General features: G+C 31.4%; 6 protein-coding genes across 7 annotated transcripts; 2 read left to right on the top strand and 4 right to left on the bottom strand.

Moving 5' to 3' along the window:
- Positions 1-243: 243 nt before the first annotated feature.
- Positions 244-6,884, bottom strand: LOC143198051 (alanine--glyoxylate aminotransferase 2, mitochondrial). The gene is made up of 9 exons (XM_076406990.1): positions 6,760-6,884; positions 4,636-4,788; positions 4,401-4,585; positions 3,984-4,107; positions 3,737-3,925; positions 3,383-3,670; positions 770-991; positions 466-714; positions 244-406 (listed from the first exon to the last, which is right to left on the bottom strand). Exons 2-9 carry the CDS (start codon positions 4,717-4,719, stop codon positions 317-319), a joined length of 1,431 nt encoding a protein of 476 aa, XP_076263105.1. The 5' UTR covers positions 4,720-4,788; positions 6,760-6,884; the 3' UTR covers positions 244-316.
- Positions 6,885-7,129: 245 nt separating this feature from the next.
- DNApol-eta (DNA polymerase eta) lies at positions 7,130-9,680 on the bottom strand. Its single transcript, XM_076406989.1, has 5 exons — positions 9,444-9,680; positions 9,236-9,370; positions 8,879-9,174; positions 8,565-8,823; positions 7,130-8,506 (listed from the first exon to the last, which is right to left on the bottom strand). The coding sequence occupies exons 1-5, from the start codon at positions 9,575-9,577 to the stop codon at positions 7,192-7,194; spliced, it is 2,139 nt and encodes a 712-aa protein (XP_076263104.1). The 5' UTR covers positions 9,578-9,680; the 3' UTR covers positions 7,130-7,191.
- A 101-nt stretch (positions 9,681-9,781) lies between these two features.
- deltaCOP (coatomer subunit delta) lies at positions 9,782-14,149 on the top strand. Of its 2 annotated transcripts, XM_076406986.1 has the most exons (10): positions 9,782-9,906; positions 9,992-10,031; positions 10,356-10,579; positions 10,631-10,810; positions 10,869-11,074; positions 11,129-11,284; positions 11,336-11,546; positions 11,604-11,818; positions 11,885-12,089; positions 13,863-14,149. In XM_076406986.1, the coding sequence occupies exons 1-10, from the start codon at positions 9,904-9,906 to the stop codon at positions 13,950-13,952; spliced, it is 1,530 nt and encodes a 509-aa protein (XP_076263101.1). In that variant the 5' UTR covers positions 9,782-9,903; the 3' UTR covers positions 13,953-14,149. The 2 variants fall into 2 exon arrangements, with proteins under 2 accessions (XP_076263101.1, XP_076263100.1); XM_076406985.1 differs by having other exon boundaries at positions 10,869-11,284.
- A 46-nt stretch (positions 14,150-14,195) lies between these two features.
- Positions 14,196-15,314, bottom strand: LOC143198048 (parkin coregulated gene protein). Its single transcript, XM_076406987.1, has 5 exons — positions 15,058-15,314; positions 14,867-15,003; positions 14,637-14,808; positions 14,431-14,580; positions 14,196-14,374 (listed from the first exon to the last, which is right to left on the bottom strand). The coding sequence occupies exons 1-5, from the start codon at positions 15,170-15,172 to the stop codon at positions 14,214-14,216; spliced, it is 735 nt and encodes a 244-aa protein (XP_076263102.1). The 5' UTR covers positions 15,173-15,314; the 3' UTR covers positions 14,196-14,213.
- A 65-nt stretch (positions 15,315-15,379) lies between these two features.
- NC2alpha (negative cofactor 2 alpha) lies at positions 15,380-16,940 on the top strand. Its single transcript, XM_076406988.1, has 5 exons — positions 15,380-15,538; positions 15,595-15,667; positions 15,777-15,914; positions 16,009-16,146; positions 16,201-16,940. Exons 1-5 carry the CDS (start codon positions 15,497-15,499, stop codon positions 16,521-16,523), a joined length of 714 nt encoding a protein of 237 aa, XP_076263103.1. The 5' UTR covers positions 15,380-15,496; the 3' UTR covers positions 16,524-16,940.
- lin (protein lines homolog) lies at positions 16,757-19,984 on the bottom strand. The gene is made up of 2 exons (XM_076406983.1): positions 19,738-19,984; positions 16,757-19,614 (listed from the first exon to the last, which is right to left on the bottom strand). The coding sequence occupies exon 2, from the start codon at positions 19,554-19,556 to the stop codon at positions 17,349-17,351; it is 2,208 nt and encodes a 735-aa protein (XP_076263098.1). The 5' UTR covers positions 19,557-19,614; positions 19,738-19,984; the 3' UTR covers positions 16,757-17,348.
- Positions 19,985-20,218: the final 234 nt, after the last annotated feature.

Below are 20,218 nucleotides of genomic sequence, written 5' to 3'. Positions count from 1 at the left end.
TCCTAGAGATGCAGAAAAAATATCGTTATTTTGGCCTATATATCGATATATTGGAAAAAAAAATATCGATATTTTTTTCCTCCGATATATCGATATTTTAAAAAAATATCGATAAAGATATATATCGATATTTTATTAAATATCACTATATCGAAATTTATTTTAAATATTTTTTTCGATGGCCAACAGGCCAACCCATAATCGATCCTGTTTTTCTGCTTAATTAAAAAAAAACAAATAACGTAAACAATAAATATTATCTTTACTAATAGTACGCTATCGTTACGACTATAATTAACATTTGGTATTTATTTAACTAAAGGCTATATAAAGCATATCTTAACACATTTACTGTAAAATCGGCGTCTTCTTCAGTAACGCACATGGGAGGTTTAACACGAAACACCTGAAAAATGTAATAAGTTATATTATTTAATTTAGTATGGTAGAGAATATGACTCTTACATTTCCATAATATCCTCCTTTTCCAACAATTAAACCTAGATCTCTGCAAGTTTCCCACAATTTAAGGATTTTTTCTGGAGATAGGGGTCGCCTAGATTCCTTATCCATAACAAACTCAACTCCTATCATCAAGCCTTTACCTCTTACATCACCCACGATTTCAAACTCTTCTCTTAATTGGGCTAATTTTAAAAGTAACTTGGTGCCTATATTTTTGGAATTCTCTTGAAGTTTTTCTTCTTCTATAATCTAATTTTAAATAAAAAAAACATTGGTAAGTCGTCTGTTTTTTATTCACACTCACATCTAAAACCGTTGAACCTACGGTGGTCCCAATCGGGTTACCACCAAAGGTATTGAAATGGACAGCCTTGGTCAGACTCTTCGCGATTTCTTGAGTGGTGGCCACGGCTGCCAATGGATAACCGTTTCCTATACCTTTTGCCATAGTAACGATGTCTGGTTCGATATCGTGGCCTTCGAAGCCCCAGAAATGATCACCAGTTCTCCCAAAGCCTGTTTGTACCTTAAAAGGTACTTTAATGTAATGGGGTAATTTATATTATCACTAATTTAAAATAAATAAATGTACTATCACAAACCTAATAATATCGCTAAATAAAGTTAGCGTAGTAATACTCAATAAAGAACTGTACGCAGACTGTGAATAAATCTGACGAATTTATAATAGATGGCATAACTAGTTTTATACTCTATGATACTCTTGTTAAAACTCTGTCATTAAGCTTTACTTAGTATGTTAATGTTTTGTTAAATTGTATGATTTTTAAAGATATTTTAGAAATTTTCTTTGAGCTTCCGATCAAGAACTTTAAAGAAAAATTACAAGCGTTTCTTGTTTTTAAATTCAAAAGAAATATATTGTTGAAAGTGATGGCGATTTTTTTATACTGGTCTAAAATCAAGTGATGAAGTGCGTGACGCATACCCGGCCATGGAGACTCGCCCTGAAGTGGCGAGTTGGACCGGGTTATCTGGGATTTCTACCGCATTAAATTTGGGAATATGGCACCCGCCAACTGGGCAGCTGTTATTCGGCACGGGGCAAAATAACAGATAGCGAAACTAATTACTGATTCGCGAACTTGAGTTAACACATAACTGGGTACTGTCATGTAGGGGTAAAATTAAAACTGCAACGACGAATAAGGTCATTTTGGAAAACTTCAACCCGGAAAACCATTCCACCCGGTTGGGTGTCGCAAACTTGAAATAGACGTTAGATCAAAATAGAGGAGAGGAATAAGTATTTGATGGAGATAGAAAGTCTGCTAGAACCGCAGATCAGAGGAGATAATAGGTTTGCTATCCTCGAACCCTTATGAATTGTTTTATGAATTTGGGAATGCCAATTGAGCCATCGGTCGAAGAGAAGACCTAGATACGTGACTTCATTTAGCTATTGGATGATTGCAGTGTCGATTTCAGTTTTAAGCGAAACGCGCAACGTGAAACTGTTCTTGTGGAAAATTGGACTGAGTTTTCTGAGGGTTGATATGCAACCTTCATAATTTAAGCCGCTGGACCGCATGATTCAGCTGTTTTTGGAATTCATTGAATTTCATTGAATGGCGTCCTCGGACATGGATGCCGCGAAGAAAGCCGACACGGCGTAGAACGCCATGTTAACGTGTTCTGTTCTCGGTAGATCTGAAATAAAAAGTTAAATAATGCCGCGTCCAAAGGGGAACCTTGGCGAACACCAGCGTTGATGAATTTTCCTGATCATCGCTTGAACGATCTGCCCGAAAGGAAATATTTGATGAGAGCGGTTAGGTAGACCTAGCCGGACACATTTTGCATTTAAACCGTCGTGCCAAACCTTGTCAAAAGCTTTGGTTAAACCGAGGAGGACTGCTCCAAGTTTCTGGAGCTTATTAAAAGCGTAGCGGATATTAACGGTCAAACGAGTGACATTTTGAATGGCTGTGATGTGCGCGGAACTGTTCACCAGGGATGATGTTGTTTGCCATCCAGTCATACTGGCCTGACTGGTATCATTTTCCTTGCCGGATGCCTTTTGGACAATCACAAACATAAATTAACAATCATGTCCTAGCATGATTTAAAGCTGCGACTATCGCAACAGTAGGAGTACCGTGCTGTCGTCTTGATCACTGCGCCAACCAAACCGACAGTTTAAATGTTTTGGATGGTGTGATTTTGAGATGGTTTTAAAAACACCATAATCAACCTTAAATCTTATAATATGACCAACTGATGTATTTATCATAATAATTGAATGAAGGACCGCCATATATAACCTTAAAGGCGATAAAATGAGATTTATCATATCTCAGCCACGTGTTGTAAACTCCGTAAAAAAATACATAATTTTCTACTGGATTAACTAAACATCGCCTCTTTGATCCGTTAAATAACATAAAATTACATAAAGCGGAAGTAAACCTACTCCTAGATAGACTCCAATGAAGTATTACCTAATTTTTTCACAATAACCAAGAATATAATGCACAGCACTTAGTCTAAGAATTTATAAAACTTTTGATGCTACAACCGTATACGCATTTGCCTTTTAGCTATTGATTTCGCCGATTATTTCTTGTTATAGTACTGTATTGTTGCTTTCATTTCATATTCTGTCTCCGTCTTGCAATTTTATCAGCTTATACTACCCGAATCCAGACAAATTAAGGAGGTAATTTTTTTTTCGAATACCAATCTTCTTAATTTTAAAATATGGAATCAAAGAAAGCATAATCAATATGGAGTCATATGAATGAAATGTTGTCAAGGTCCGATCCGTATTATCCTTTCATAAATATGTAAATTCAAAGATATGCTAACTAGCAATTAATAATGAATGTGACAATACTAATAATGCGACTAAAACAGATGGACCAAAACAAAAGAGAAAAATGTTATAACTTCTTACTTCATCTGCCACGAAAAGACCACCACTATTCTTTATTAGACTATAAACATCTTTGATGTAATTCTTCGGGAACTGCACAGTTCCGCCGACGCCTTGTATAGATTCTGCGAAAAAGGCGGCCAAACCATTAGTGGGAATATTATAATTAAGCTCCTCTTGAAACTGCTCCAGATATTTCTCCCCAGCTTCGCAGACGCCTTCACAACTGCACTGGCGATATGTTTGAACTGGACTATCTCTACATTTATTTCCACCCCATAAACCCCTATATACATCAGGGTTCATCACCTGAAAGAATGTTAATTTATTTTTTAATTTATATGTAAAATATGTCGTAACGACATTTCATATTACATTCGAGAATCCTGGATTTTGCGGGACTGGATATTTATAATGACTGTTTGATGTAAGAGCCATAGTTTGATATGTCATGCCATGATAACAATTCTTCAAGGATATGATATTGGAGTTACCAGTAAAACTTCGTGCTAATAGCACGGCTAAATCATTTGCTTCGGAACCACTATTTACAAAGTATATCACCTGGAAAATCATTTCCGTTATAAAGACAAAATATTTATATAAAGAACGACGGTGTTACTTTTAGTTTTCCGGGTAATTTATCAGCTAATTTGCTGGCATACTGGTGTATTTTTTCATTATAGTAGACATTGGAACAATGTCCTAACATTTTCATTTGTTCGGTGACAGCTTCCGTAATTTTCCTAATGTTAAATAAATATTATATTTAAGGTGTGTGATTTTTTCAAAAAGGAGATTATGCTGTTTTGGCATATGATAAAAAAAACTTTATATTGAATATATCTAGAATATTTTCATATAGATATGTCCAGGATAATTATCATTCAATATTATTTAGAAGACTAAACAGGTTAATAGCAAAACTGTAATAGCTTTTTAAACAAAGACACTATTTGCTAACCTAGAAACTCGTGCAACCCTTTAATTTCTTTATTATGAAATGTTTTATTTTTTACTATTTTAATATTTTACTTACGGATGACAATGCCCAACCGAAACGGTACATATACCACCAAACATATCCAAATAACGTTTTCCCTTTAAATCGAACAACCATTGTTTATAACCTTGATGAACGGCAAATGGTTCATTATAATATATGGAAAGTGCCGGATTTAGGTTGGTTTTCCTGATGTTATCCATTTCCTCGACACTGAGTCCCTAAAATGCTCTTAGCAATAAGTCCCCAATCACATTAGTTTTTACTATACCTGATATTTATTCGGTTTAAAGCTACATTCTGGCAGTTTCGGTTTGCTGGAAAAATTCCTGAAAAACCGTTTGCTGCACAACATCCTTTCAGTAAAAACTTTAAACCACAATTGGGAAACGAAGTCCAGTTGAATAATTGCTTTTTTTCGGTGCTTCATTACCATGAAAAAATTTAAATAACAATAGTTAATTGTTAAGGCGATTTAAATTTCAAAAACACTTATAATATGATGGTACTGATTATTTAACAGTAGTCATATTGTTCCTTTAATAGCAGTAATAAAGTTTCAAGTATTTTCTAACATATAAATTGCTTAATCCAGGCATAATGAGCAGTATGTATGAAATGAAACATTCACTGTTAATAGAGAGGTATATTTAATAATTATATATATGAAATAACTGATATACGTTTAATAATATATAATGCGATAGGATTATTATAAACTTAATATTTCACAACTGCTATCATAATTTTGGAAATCCTAGTTATATCATAAAAATCGTCAGCCTTAGTGATTTTCACGACCTTATTCTCATCAAATGTTTCAGCTTCATCATTTGAAATCATATTTGTTATAAAAATATAATGAGAAAGTCAGGTATTTCTCATTAGGCAAAAAATGAAAATAGTGAAAAATATATAAGTACAACTTTACTGCATTGACTATTTTATATATTAAAATTAACATGACATTAAGGAATCATAAATTAAATTTTAAATTAAGCAAATATATTATTAAAGGTACTATAAAAAATAAACTTTATAAAATAACTAGAATGCATTACTTAATTTTTAGAATTTTTGGTTTGAAATAAAAGAAAAGAATAAAACTTAGCGTTTTATTCTTTTAAAACCAATAATAATATATAGTTCTGAAACAAGGACAAAACAAGCCAACTAGAAAAAATAGGATAGAAGAAAAGAAAATGCTGAAAAGTAGACTAGGGTTAAAATATAGCAGATAATAATAATAATAATATAATAATAATTACTAGATATAGCAAGAAAAAAAAATCAGTAGAGAAAGGCAGGTACTGAGAAACAACTAAAAAGAAATATAGTAACAGGATAAATGATAAAAATAATGAAATGTAAGAAGATGAAATTTAAAAAAAAGTCAACAATAGAGAGGCCCAAGAAACTATATTAAAAATAAAATATACGTGTTCACTCCAAAGGATACAGAAAGAATATAAATAATTTTATTGAAAATGATATATATATATATATATATACATACATATATATATATATATATATATATATATATATATATATATATATATATATATATATATTCTCTTGTTCTACAGAAAGAATATAAATAATTTTATTGAAAATATATATATATATATATATATATATATATGTATTACCTATATTTATTATGACTCTCAAATAGAACATTTTTTGTATAATATCACATAATATCATTTAATGTTCCAAGGATTTTACTTTGCACTGTGCACATTTGCAACTGTGATGTATTTACTACAAGGAAACTTTTAAGCATTATGAATTCTGTTACAAAAAATTAGACAACTTAATATTACAATTAATCGAAAAATACAAAACAATGCGTCTTATTGTAACTTATTTCATTAGTACGCTTTATTTTATTTATATTTACGGATTGAATTGCTATATGCAATAAAAAAATGAACTCATTATAATAACTCTAAAAGAGCCCCACCGTAGGTCTTGCCGTCTAGATGTATTACCGACCTGTCGAAACAATCACTAAAGGAGGATTTCAACCGAAAAAAATATAACTTAGAGGAGTCTACATTATTTATCACGTGACCAAACCCTAGTTAATCAAATTTATTATCAATATTGGTACAATTCATAAAAAAAATTGTCGAAAAACGCGCAACCACATATGTGATCAAACTCGTCAAAAATTTTGAATTCCTGCATTTGATTTTATTTCGAAGAAATGATCTGAAAGACTGAAAGTGATCTTGATCGACTTAAGAATCAAAATTTTAATTATAATAGAATATAATTCTTTTAAAAATTCAGCAAAATGTTTCTTGATGATCATTCCATTGTGATACAATCGTTATTTTGAAAAAAATTATGACGGTCTAAACGTTTATTTCTTTTTTTCACCTACCTAATAAAATAAATATTTTCTTATGGCTGAGCTATTGACAAAGTAATGTTGATGTTTTACATTATATACAATCTAGTCATCCGTTGTTGTCGACACTATCACTAATTAATTTATAATAAAAAAATAATTTGGAGGTTGGTGTAGTTTTTAATTTTTTTTTTTTCAGTAATAATTTCTTATCGGAGAACCATATGACGACAAATCTTGTTGACCTTATGACCCTGAATTTAGATACCTAAAGACGAATAAACATGGATTAGACACATTAAATACAGTTTAAGCAGTTGTTCAAGTTTGGGGCCATTTATGTTGACCTCAAAAGTCATCTGTGATAGAATTTATATTTCAGCATGTACAATAAAACAGCATGTGCAATAATAGTATATTTAAAAATAGATATAAAGCAATATCATGATAAAAAATAAATAAATCTCATGAAGATTTTAAAAACTTTGCAATTCCCTTTTGTGGTTTTTTGGACTTTATTGTTGGCACTGCAGGACTAGAAAAGTTTTGCTCCAAACGAATCTTCTTTGCCACATGAAAATCAATGTGCATATCAAATTCTTCTATCAAAACTCTTTTATTACACTCCGGACATGTTTTACTTAAATGTTCGTCAATTTTTTTTGAATTACCTTTTAAATACCCTAAAATTGATTTTGACTTTACTGTAATAACTTTCTTCTTAACATTTTTTAATCCACTGCCACTGCTTTTTGATGGATAGTTCTCAGATTTGTATAAATGTCTCTCTTGCTTTACCAGATCTAAAGCATAATGAAAATCCATATGCTCTTGAAAGTCTTCAGTACAAATTAATTTATTACACTCTGAACAGGTCACTGTCATCTCAGTTTCACTAGAATTAATCTGTGTTTCAATGGGCTTAGCCTCAATTATAGACTTAGACAATGAATTATCTCTAACTTGATCTGTGTTTTCTATGAAACTTGATTTTGAACTGCTACATTCTCTATCAGACATGTCATAATATTTTGAAAAAAATGAAACAGTCTTTTCAGTTGCATTAACTGGTTTACATACAAAGATTTCTTGATCAATAGAATTGCTTGATGTATTAACTGAATCATTATTTAGGAATGTGTTAATAAATGATTGGTCATTTATGGATTCTGGATAAACTTCTTCAAAATAACTGTAACTTGTATCCTGCTTTTCTTCAGTCTGTGTAGTTGACAAATAATTTGCATCAACCAAAGTGTTTGATGAGTTATCAGGTACAGATGTACTTAGGACATTAATATCCTTTTTATGCTGTACTGATACAGACTGTTTTTCTTTCATATTAGTAAAAAATTGTTTAATACCCATCTCTTTTCTGATTGGTTCAAAGTTGCCCACCCCTACACCTAGGTACTTTATGGAAAATGATCCACTTTCATTCTGACAATTTTTCTCAATTATTCTCAGTGCATTGTTATAAATCAACTCTAAATCATAAGATGATAATGGCAGAGAGCGTGTTGACTGAGAATGGCCTTGATTTGTGTGTTGACTAAAAGATACTGTCATTTGCTTTGCTATTCTCTTGTTCTCCTCTAAATCCCCTTCTAATCTTTCATACATCTCATCAGCTAATTCATGCAGCCAATGTTCAACTTCTTTTCGAGTAGTAAGCATGGATTTACCCTGAAATTGTTTGCAGCAATTGATTGATTTACCAAGTAGACGTGTATTAACTGGTTCCATATCAATGCCACGAGCTAAATTATATAACCATGTTCTATAACATAATACAATACTATAACAAAATTTCATAGGTAATATTTATTAGAACATACCCAGCTTTGTCATCAAAAATTCTACTTAAATCCTTCAGGCTAAATTGTAAAATATCTCCCATATTAGTTACATGTAATTTATCTATAATAGTTTGTCCAAATTTGCCACCTAAACCTTTAATTTTCTTTAGTGACATATCTTTAAAGAGGAATTGAACTGCTTCATGAGGTAAGATAGTTTGCTGGTTTGGCTTATGTAATCCACAAACCAATTTTGCAAGAATTTTATTATGGGCAATGCCAGCAGAACATCTGTATTCTGGAAATATGTTATTTCCATTTAGGGAACAACTGCTACTTTGATAATACCAAACCTGTCACTTGGAATATTTTCTCCCTTATTTCTTCAGCAATTATACCTCCTATGGCCAATCTTAAATCATTTTCTTTCATTATCTTATTACAATTTATATTTTTGATAAAATCTTCAAGGGCGCTTCCAACAACAAAAGTGTTTTTTAATTTATCTATACTAATATCACAGTAACTAAGTTGTCTGTTATTAACAATTTCAGTAATATCTAAATATGCCTCATCAACAGATGCTCTTTCTAAATGATGTGTGAATGTTAATAAAACATCTGCTACTCTTTTCCCAGCTTCTCTATATCTATAAAATGAAAGGTTTAAAATAATATAATAATATGAATATAATTAAAATATATATTTACTTTGTAAGATCTGACTTCCCTCTTACTTGTGGTATTTTTACTAATTCTATATCTGGACATTTTTCTTTTGCTTCGTCACCTCTCATGTGCCTTGTTATACCTTTATCTCTAGCCGCATAATTTACAGCTATTATTCTAGAATGAAATAACAATTTGCAGCTGTTTTTGTAAGTGCTCATTATGCGACTTTTAGTTATTATTTACATACCCTCCACCTTTCCAATCGTTGGATTGTACCACAGCAACAGGTTTGCCTTTTATATTGGAATTTAAATTTTCTTCTACTTGACAATAAAAACAATCCATATCTATAAGAATAATTACTCTATTTAAGTGATCCATAGTTGAACTTTATGCTAAAAATTAACTAAATTTTCTAAATAAATTAAAATAAACAATAAGTTAAAATTTAGGTTATAAATTATTGACAAAGTTAAAAATTATATATGACATTTCAAATTACTTTAGGCAGTTTTCATTGGATTTACATGGTTACCGCCCATAGTACGTAGGTAATTTTATTAAATATATTGGTAGCCATGAATATTTTTAGGTTGAGGTGTCACGTCATAATTAGTTGTGTGGTGAACGTCAACGTCATCTATTTTGTTATATTTTCAGGAAATTGTAATGGTTGTTTTTAGATGAATTAAACGTACGGAAGAAAAATGGTGGGTAAATCATATGTTAGCTTCAAAATTATAATATTTTTGGCTGTATTTGCTCATGTCGTACACAATATGTATGTTGTTTTAGGTGCTTATCGCTGCAGCAGTCTGCACAAAGGCAGGCAAAAGTAAGTATCATGCCTATTTTGATTCTAGCACAATGTTTTAAGTAATTACTTAATAATTACCAACTTTTAAATACCACCTGTAATTAAATAATAAAAGTCAAATTACATGATTTCCATACAACATATTTGATATAAAATAAAGATGTTTAGTTATAATTATGTTTATTTAAATTTGCCACTGTTAAATATTTTTATAAACGAATTGATTATATAACATTTTTTTTACAATTGAATCAAAATAACGTAGCAATATTAGTACCCCTTAATTAATGTCATATAATTAATTGATTCATGTTGAAACAATACTTGGTTTTTAAATTTTAGCTATAGTCTCTCGCCAATTTGTCGAAATGACTAAACCGCGTATTGAAGGACTTCTTGCTGCTTTTCCTAAGTTAATTCCCACTGGAACTCAACACACGTTTGTAGAAACAGATTCAGTGCGTTATGTTTACCAGCCAATTGAGAGACTTTATATGCTATTAATAACTACGAGAGCTAGCAATATTCTGGAAGATCTAGAAACCCTTCGACTATTCGCCCGAATTGTAGGTGTGATATAAATGATTAATTATTACATAATTCATACTATATTTTAGATACCGGAATATTGTAAATCTCTGGAAGAAAGTGAAATTACAGAAAATGCATTTAATTTAATTTTTGCTTTTGATGAGATAGTAGCATTGGGCTATAGGGAAAGTGTTAATTTATCTCAAATAAGAACATTTGTTGAAATGGACTCTCATGAGGAAAAAGTGTATCAAGCTGTTAGACAAGTAAGATATATGTGCAGTTTTATAGTGCTTATATTAATTTTTGTTTTATTTTTAATAGACACAAGAAAGGGAAGCTAAGCTTAAAATGCGTGAAAAAGCCAAAGAATTGCAGAGACAAAAAATGGAAGCTATTAAAAGAGGAATTAAACCATCCTTTGGCAGCAGTGGTGGATTTGGGGCTAATACAAATAACTACACACCACCTGCAACTTCAACTGATTTAGTTGTAAATGAAGTTAAGGCCCCAACATATACACCAACACAGTGTGTTTCAGTGATTTATAATAGAATTATTTTCAGTAATGGCATCTCTTTTAGGAAACCACGTGGCATGAAATTAGGAGGTAAAGGAAAAGATGTAGAATCTTTTGTTGATCAATTAAAGTCAGAAGGTGAAAAAGTTATTGCTGCCATTTCAAATAATTCATTACAACCTGGTACAAAAACACCTCAAATTAAGTCAGATGTTGATGAGTAAGTATAGTGTACCAGTTTTGACAGAAGATACAAGCATATATTTTCTAGTGTTCACTTAAGACTGGAGGAAAAACTGATTGTACGAATGGGTAGAGATGGTGGAGTGCAACAATTTGAAGTTCTGGGTCTTGTCACACTTCACATTGGTGATGAAAAATATGGTAGAATTAGGGTACAGTTGGAAAACAAGGACACCAGAGGTGTTCAGTTACAAACTCACCCACAAGTTGATAAAGAGCTTTTTAAATTAAAATCGCAGGTAAGGTTTTAAGGGTTTATGAAATGTTGCTATAAATGTTTAATGTCTATTTTCTAGATTGGTTTGAAACAATCTGGAAAACCATTTCCTCTCCGTTCAGATGTTGGAGTTTTAAAATGGAGGTTGCAAGGTACCGAGGAGTCATTTGTGCCTTTATTAATAAATTGCTGGCCATCAGAAACTGGAGATGGTGGTTGCGATGTAAATATCGAATATGAACTTGCCCATGCCAATCTCGAATTAGCCGACGTCAACATAAATATACCATTGCCGTAAGTTGTTCTAATTGTTAAACGTTTCATTGCGTTCAACCAAACGTTTCAACGTGTTTAATTCAGAATTGGAGGAGCGCCCATTGTTGGTGAATGCGATGGTACTTATGTTCATGAACAGAGACGCAATCAACTGGTCTGGAGTTTGCCTCTGATAGATTCAAGCAACAAAACAGGATCTTTAGAATTTACGGTAGCCCGTTCCATTCCAGACGATTTTTTCCCACTTTCTGTCTCATTTACATCTAGAACTTCATATGCCAGTATTAAGGTGAGTGTACTTACTCTAACCAAAGAAACAATTAACTTAAGTGTGCTCGTATATGCATCAAAAAGATCGTTTTACATAGCATTTATTCGTCATTCATTGTAATCTTTAAATATATACTTATAAAATTGCTAGAGCCAAAATAAGTGAATAAATGTTTTGCGATGCGAATTCATCAGAATCATCAGATTATCAGAAAAAATAGTTATTTTTCGGCCAATTCAATCCACCGAGTAAATGAGTGTTTTACCTTTTAATTTTAAAAATAAGGTTAAATGTAACGGGGCCTCATACACACACGATGGTTTTTGTCGCTATGGTAACGTTGCCACTCATAGAAAGCTACCTCATCGTTCTTAAGCACACATTAGGCGCCTAAATGCAGGAGTATGGGAACCAGATAGAATATCGAGGTTTTCTAGGTTTATTAAGAAAGATATTTTATCGAAAATCAATATTTTTTTCTACAATTCTACCTAAATATCACACATAACAGTATACTTGTGCAGTGCCCTGTTGATCAAAGTGAGGAAAAATCAACAAAAATGTAAACACCGAGAAAACTAGCAGTGAAACCTGTCCATCTCTAACAAAATAATTGATTTTGAGTTTGGCTGGGCTAAAACAGCGTTTGTTCCTCCACGGTTTTTATCGTTTTTTATCGTTACCGCAAAAATGCTCCCTTTTCCTTCTAATACGTATACATTTTTTATAACACTATAGCTATAGAATAATAGAACCAAAACTCAATAGGGTCTCTGGATAAAAGTTTCGCTACGTCCAATATCGAGATGGGGCTATAATCGGGCCATAAAAATAATTTCATTGGTTAATTTAAATCTCTATTATAGGTACCTGTAAGAGAAACGTATATGTTATATTATCGACATGGCAATATCGCGGGATAACGCTCAAAAGCTCAAAGACCTACTGACAGTATTGACAAAACAGTTTTGTTGTAGTGTGGCGCATAAGATAATGCCTTATCTCTATAAAATCAGTCGCAACTTGTGGGTCTACTTGAGTTATTCATAATTGAATGTAAACAAAAATTACAATATACCTAGATATACGTTATGTCAAGTTGCAATTTCTCAACTCCTGGTAATAGATCCGTAAGTAATGTACATTTTCCAAAGTGCCTTCATGCTCATCCTCTTCACAATTTCCCAAAGGCAAATGAGATGAAAATAAATTAATTTTATTGAATTATGATGAATGATTTCTCGAACATACTCTCCGAAGGATGTATATTCCTGAATGCTTGAGCCCTAATAAATCCAAAATAAATTCCAAACTATCTGGGTTAAGTAGCCAATAAGCCAATAATTTTATAACCCTACATAAGGCACACTGAAAGTGGCGCCCAAACAAGTAAACAAAAAAAAATTGAACCAGTCAGGTCCCGTTGCGGCTCTTAGCGTAGCCATTAAAACAAATAATACGTTAACAGTAGCGACATCTAGATGTTGAACGTCGCGAACCATTTCCCCAAAATTTCTTATAAAGTTAAATTTCTATTTCTTTGAGACTAGCGGTGAGAGTACATTTTCTGCTGATTTTTTTATCCCTGATATAAAAAATATGTAGTACAAGATACACACAACGTTTTCGCGTTAGCAGAGGGTGATAACTTTCTATATTAAAGATAACCAGTCCGAGGAAAAAAATAACGACGTGTCTGTCTTGATCGTTATGCCATTATGATATATTGCATAGAACACATACACTTATATGAATGTTTTTAAATAACCAATAAAACATTTTAAATTGTAGATCATCGATGCTCTATCAGTGGAAGACGATTCACCAGTCAAATATTCAGTTGAATCTGTTTTATATCCAGATAAATATGAAATCGTATAAATGAAGCACAAGAAGGTATGAAACAAAATATTAGCCTAGAAGAAACGATCAACTAAGAAAAAGTTCAGTGTGGATAACTTTGTATAAATATTTACTAATATTTTATTCATTATGTATTGTTATTTTTTTGTAAACCTTTAAGGAAGTTTCTCTGTATCTTATTTTTATCATTGAATAAACTAAGTTTGAAGGGTTAACTTTATGTTACTTAAATAAATGGGAATAAAATAATATTCAGAATACTATATTCCTGAGCAAGATTTAATTCAGCATACAAGATTCATATGTTGGTATAAGGTACTTAATGTTAATAAAAGCGTCTTCTCCCCCATATCGTTCTAAAACCTCTAATGTTTCATTTATTATGTCTGCAAGATTATCACCTCTCATCTGACTATAGTCGATTTCGTCGCCACAATTCACTAAAACAATATAATCGTTAGCGGATGTCATTTGGTTATTTATTATTGCTCACTACCATTTTTTTCTTTGAATAAGTTTAAAGTTGGTAATATTTGTCTATAATAGGGGACCAATGCTTCTCCAATCATATCACCAGATTTTACTAGATGTTGAAGTACCTTTAATGTGGTACACATTACTTCTTTATTTTTTGTCTTAAGCGCATCTGAAATCGTTATCATGTGAAGTGTAAGGTAAGCTATAAAAAGGAATTTACCCTACCTTTAATAGGAATAATCAATTGAGGAATGCACGGAAATATTTTTTGGCCGCCGTGTGCTAACATATCATAAATACCTTGTTGGGCAAATAATTTATATGGATTTTCAGTTTCACAAAGGCCTTCGAAAAACATGGGCAAATAGTAATGAAAATCTAATTTATCTATATCAGCCTAAAACATAAAGTAACTGAGATTATATTATATTTTTGGTATACTATTGAGTACACACTTTCCAAGATACTTTTCCACCTTTGGCTTCCATGGCTATCGGAAGATTTCCTCTTTTATAATTCATTTGAAATTTTGATGATTTGGGTAATGACTCTTTAAACGCATTACATTTTGGTGGTGGTAGCACGCAAGTCCCTATAATAAAAAAACCCATGAGTCAATGACTGAATGTTGCATGTAGTAAAATACCCTTTTGTAGCGCTTGGATAGTAAAAGCTGGTACTAAACGACAACCTCTATCCTTTTTAGAGTTTGGTAATGGTTTTTTTAAACTATTACGAAAGTCTTTCCCGCTGATAACCATTATAAATGATTATAGATGATATTTTTCATGGTAAGCAATAAACTTATTACTGGTGGAGTTTTTGGTTACTTAGCAACCAGCTTGATCAATTATTTATTTTTCCCGTGAAGCATTTGCTTAAGATATTTAATTATTCCAAGTTGCCGTTAAACAGTTATATGCCCTTTTCTTCTTTTTTTTGTCAGCTGAATTTCATGAAGCCACAAAATGATTTAAGAGGAATCGAGTTAACAATATAACCTAACTGTCATTAAATGTATAACAAAAGTTAACTTTAAGAGATTATTGACACCTATTTGGCAAAACAAATTGTTATAAACAAATATGCCATCGAAGAAGAAAAAATACAATGCTCGTTTTGCTGCGGTAAGACCGATATTATTCTATTTATGATGCACCATTTTAAGGGATGATAATTATAGGGCCGTATTAAGAAAATTATGCAGACTGATGAAGAAGTAGGAAAAGTAGCACAAGCTGTACCTGTTATTATCTATATCCTTTTAAAACTATTTTGAGTTTTTTTACTAAAACTAAAACTATTTTTGTTTTTGTCCTGTTACCTTGTGACGGAATTACTAATGTTTTCCTTAATTATATTTACCTAAAGCATTAGAGATGTTTATAGAATCACTTTTGAAGAAGTCTACCCAAATAACGCAAAGTAGGAATGCAAAAACACTTACACCCTCACATATGAAACAATGTATATTATCAGAGAGTCGCTTTGACTTCTTAAAAGGTAAAGCCACATTAGTTTTGATAAAAATGTTCTAGTGTTATTAAGGAGTTTAAAAGTAAGTCAAATTTCATTTCATTCATTTGAATATTATTAGACTTGGTAAAAAATGTTCCGGATGCCAGTGTTCAAGAGGATAATGAAAATAATGCCTTGGCAGAGTCAAATGTTAACTTTGGGTTCATTCCAGATGAACCTGGGGCTATAGAAATGAGCTCATTACCTGACCGTCCCAGTAAGTATTTTTTTGAGATGTTATAATTGTATTTGCTATAAAAATAGCTTTTAGGAACTGCTATTAATTTTCCTGCCGAACAGAGTACCTCAGCTGGTAATACATTAAGTAGAACCCCAGTTATTAAATATGGACCTAAAGTGAAAGAAGAAAATGTAAAGTTTAACCTCCCAGATGAAGATAGTGATGGTGCAAAAAAGCCAAAATTACATGTAACGATAGCTTCACAGACATTTCCTAATTCAGATTATAATATTCCATCCTCTCCTCAAGAATTGGGAGATATCCCAGCTCCAGCTCTAGTGTCAGTCTCCAGAACTTCTATAAATCAAAATGTTTCAGGAGACTTGTGTATTGATGAAGACTATGACAACTGAAATTGTGTGATCTTACAAGGTTTTTTAATTTTATATTCTTGTTTTTTGTAAAATAGACTGCTAACATTATGTCATACATGTTAACTATTAGTAACACATTTTAGTTCTAATAACAATATATGATTTTGTAATTCAATATTTGTAGTTTTGTAATCTTTTTTCATACAAGAAAATAGAATATAAGTGAATTTTTCCTCATACCCAAGGTAATAAACTGAAAAAAACAATCAATATTATAAAAAGAAATATTATTTAATTAAATACAATAATAATATTAACATGTATGTACAATGCAGACAAATAATTTAATAATTATGTACATTCTAAAGCAATATGTATTTTTTAGGAAAAAATTGAACTCTAATTTCAAAAATAATAATTAAGGATTGTACCCTAAAATAAATTACAGTTAAACAATATACTTTTCTTTTTCCAAAAGTCCTATGTAGAGTTTTGTATAGCTAAAATTTCATGGTAGTTTATATAAATAATGAGAATATATGTTAAAGGCTTAATCCCTTTTGACCGGTTTTAATAATGACAATTTAAAAAATATGAAAATGATTTCTAATTAACTATGTATGAATATACCTAAAAAATTAAATTACACATATCTATATATACATATTTAAAAACATATATGGTTTAAAATCTAAGTGGCAGTGATTTATTTTATTTTGAACAGTTGTAGTGGCAAGAGCGTTTCATTTGTTTATCTTATAAGTAACAATATTTGTGTATCATCAAGTCTCTGACAATTTTATTTTTAATAAGATTGCTGTTTTTGTAATTATGCAAGTACACCAATAATATGTTAAGCTTCTATCAGCTATATTCGTTACCATCATAAAGATTCTCGCAGTCAGTCAACAGTCTTAAAATAGGATTAATATTATATGGGAACAAATCTCTGGATACCAGTCGGTTAATCTGCATTTTCAATCTAATTAATATACCCATACTGTCGTCCAGCTCGTTGTTCCTCGATGTGCTACTCTCACCACAACTGCTCACAAACTTTGCCCAGTTTCTTCTGGTATATTTTAGAAATCGTAAAAGATAGAGTAAAAAACATGTTTCGCTTCCAACTAGATAGTCAAGTAGCACATCTGAATCGTGGCTTACTATCTTTAAAAATTCGATAAACGAATGAATGGGATTTAACATAACCAACAAGTCGGGAAATACCGCATTTCCATAGGAAATTCCAATGGATATATCCAAAGTGCACACCATAGATTCAATAAGGTAATTATCTTGATCATTGAAAAGGTGAACAATCATTTTACAAAAGGGCGTTTCCGGATGAAATTCCAACGCATTCTTGATAAATGAATCTACTTTTTTCAATACATCCCTTATGGATCTTTCAATTACTTGCATATCTTGATAGAAATCGTAATCGTCCGATCCAACACTTGAATCACTACTGTCTGACCTAGTTTCCTTAATTGTTACAGCAACTGACTTTAACACTAATAGCACCATTTTCTGCAACAGTGTCTTGTCAACACTAGAATGAGAGGATTCTGGGGATGCTATATTACCAACAAAGCTATTAACTATGGTACCTGCTTCCTGTTTGTATGGTAAACAATCCAATAATCTAAAGTCTTTAACATATCTAAAAACCAAATGTGCCAGTTGACAAGTGTCATCTGGAACCATATCTTGTAAAGCCAATGTGCTACCATAACACAGTACCTCATTAAACAATGATAATAATTGTTTCCATATAAGGCACGGCAAATTATTACTCAGCATGGAGGCAAAAGTTTCTAAATGTGCATAGAAAGGTTTTATATCAATCACACTGAGATTTGCTTTAACTGATATGATTCTCTCCCACAGAGTAAGAAAGGTAAGAATACATGTTTGTGTACCCACACTTCTGTTGTTTAAAATTAAATTTTGTATTTTGTGAATCAGCTCTGGCCATCTAGGCTCTAAACTTTTAATAATCAAACCCTTTATAGGTGAAGTATCATAACTCTCTGGATCTCTAAAAGGTACTGTGACACAGTTTGAATTGGCAGAAGTAACCTCTGTGTTTTCTTGGGTTTCATTTTTTTCCTCCAAAACATGTATTTCTATATCTTTCCATTCAACTACACGTTTTATAATATCTAAAGCAAAATTCATTTTAATACAATCCGAATTTTCAGCAGTTAAATAGTTTAAAATCATTTCCAGCCATTGATTATTAATATTTGTTTTAGCTGTTATTAAAAAACTACTTAGTACTCTAGCTGCCAGATAATTAACAAATTTATTCTTAGTCTCACACAATGTTATAATTTGCTCTATCAAGTTAGAGTTGTTGCATATTACCATCTCACAATTTGTAATTATCCTAGAGCAAATTAAACCTTTGTTATTCTGTTTTAAGTATACATCAAATAGTAACTGTAGGTTTGATAAAAACTGTAACATCTGATCGTCAGGCCAATCTGTTAATGTTGTACTTCTTTGATTCAGGTTATTTCCAGTATGCTCTGCAGCATATTTATTCAGAATTGTTTCAGACACTCCACACAAACACTGTCTAATTAGTCTTTGTTGAAAAACATCTAATGTATTATCATCATTGTTTTGTGTACTACTTTGCCCACCAGCTTGACTAAACACACTTGTAGCACCAGTAGGATATTGTATTATAGAACTAATTGACTGAAAATTACCACTTATATTGGGAGCAGGAGGTATTGATAAATTTTCAGATTGAGTACTAGTTGATGAAGCAAGTTCGCTATCATTTTGATCAGATTCACTAACACTTTTTTCTAGATCACTATCACTAGCCACTAAAAAGTTTCTTTTGTTGAATTCCAAGTTAACTGTATTTAATGTTATATCATCCTCATTGATGTTGGCTGGCATGGAGAGATGTAGAGCTTGTAGGTTTGTTCCATTATCAGACAAGTTGTGAATGAAATCAGTTTCATCAGAATTCGCCAGGATATCTCCACGTTTAGGCTTCTTCTTAAGAGGTTGCTCTGATGACATTTTATTTTGGCGTTGTCTGAGAACCATTAGATCTTGCAGAAAGAGACAATAAAGTATCAAAACACCAAGGATATCAATCTGACACCTAAAACAAGAATAAAACAAATGAAAACACAACACTTCGGGCATAATTCATAGACTTATCAGTTGAACATTAAAAAATAAATTTACACTCTTAGAAATTGTAGTATATATAATTAAAATGTACCTTTAATAGTGGATGTGTAACAATTTCATTCAGTAGTCAATGGCGTTCTCATCGTATTTAAGCGTCCAGAACACAGTTCTTCTACACTAAAACTCACTGGTTACTTAACGACAAAGTTTAATATTAGTTCTTTATAACAAACATATAAATATAAGATAAAATAATGATTTGTTTATAAAATCATCAAATTTATGCACAGCTAGAAACTCCATTGCGTACAAAAATGACGGATAAGTGATCAACTATCATACTAATATCATTGTAAAAGAAACTACTGTTATACTGACATAATAAAAATATTCTCTGGAAATAACTATTAATTTTCCCTTAGTAATCGACTCTGACCAATACTAAAATATTTTTAAAAAAATTAATCAAAAATAGATGAGTAATTTTATTTTATGAAAACATGATTTTGTTTGATTACATTTCAGGAATGTGTAATATTGACAGTATTCATATGGATAATGATTATTGGTAA

This window comes from Rhynchophorus ferrugineus, unplaced genomic scaffold (genome assembly GCF_030347505.1).
Source record: "Rhynchophorus ferrugineus isolate W39M unplaced genomic scaffold, kcgeb_rfMv2 rfM6, whole genome shotgun sequence".
Lineage (NCBI taxonomy): Eukaryota > Metazoa > Arthropoda > Insecta > Coleoptera > Curculionidae > Rhynchophorus > Rhynchophorus ferrugineus.
This window is presented reverse-complemented; position numbering and strand designations above follow the sequence as displayed.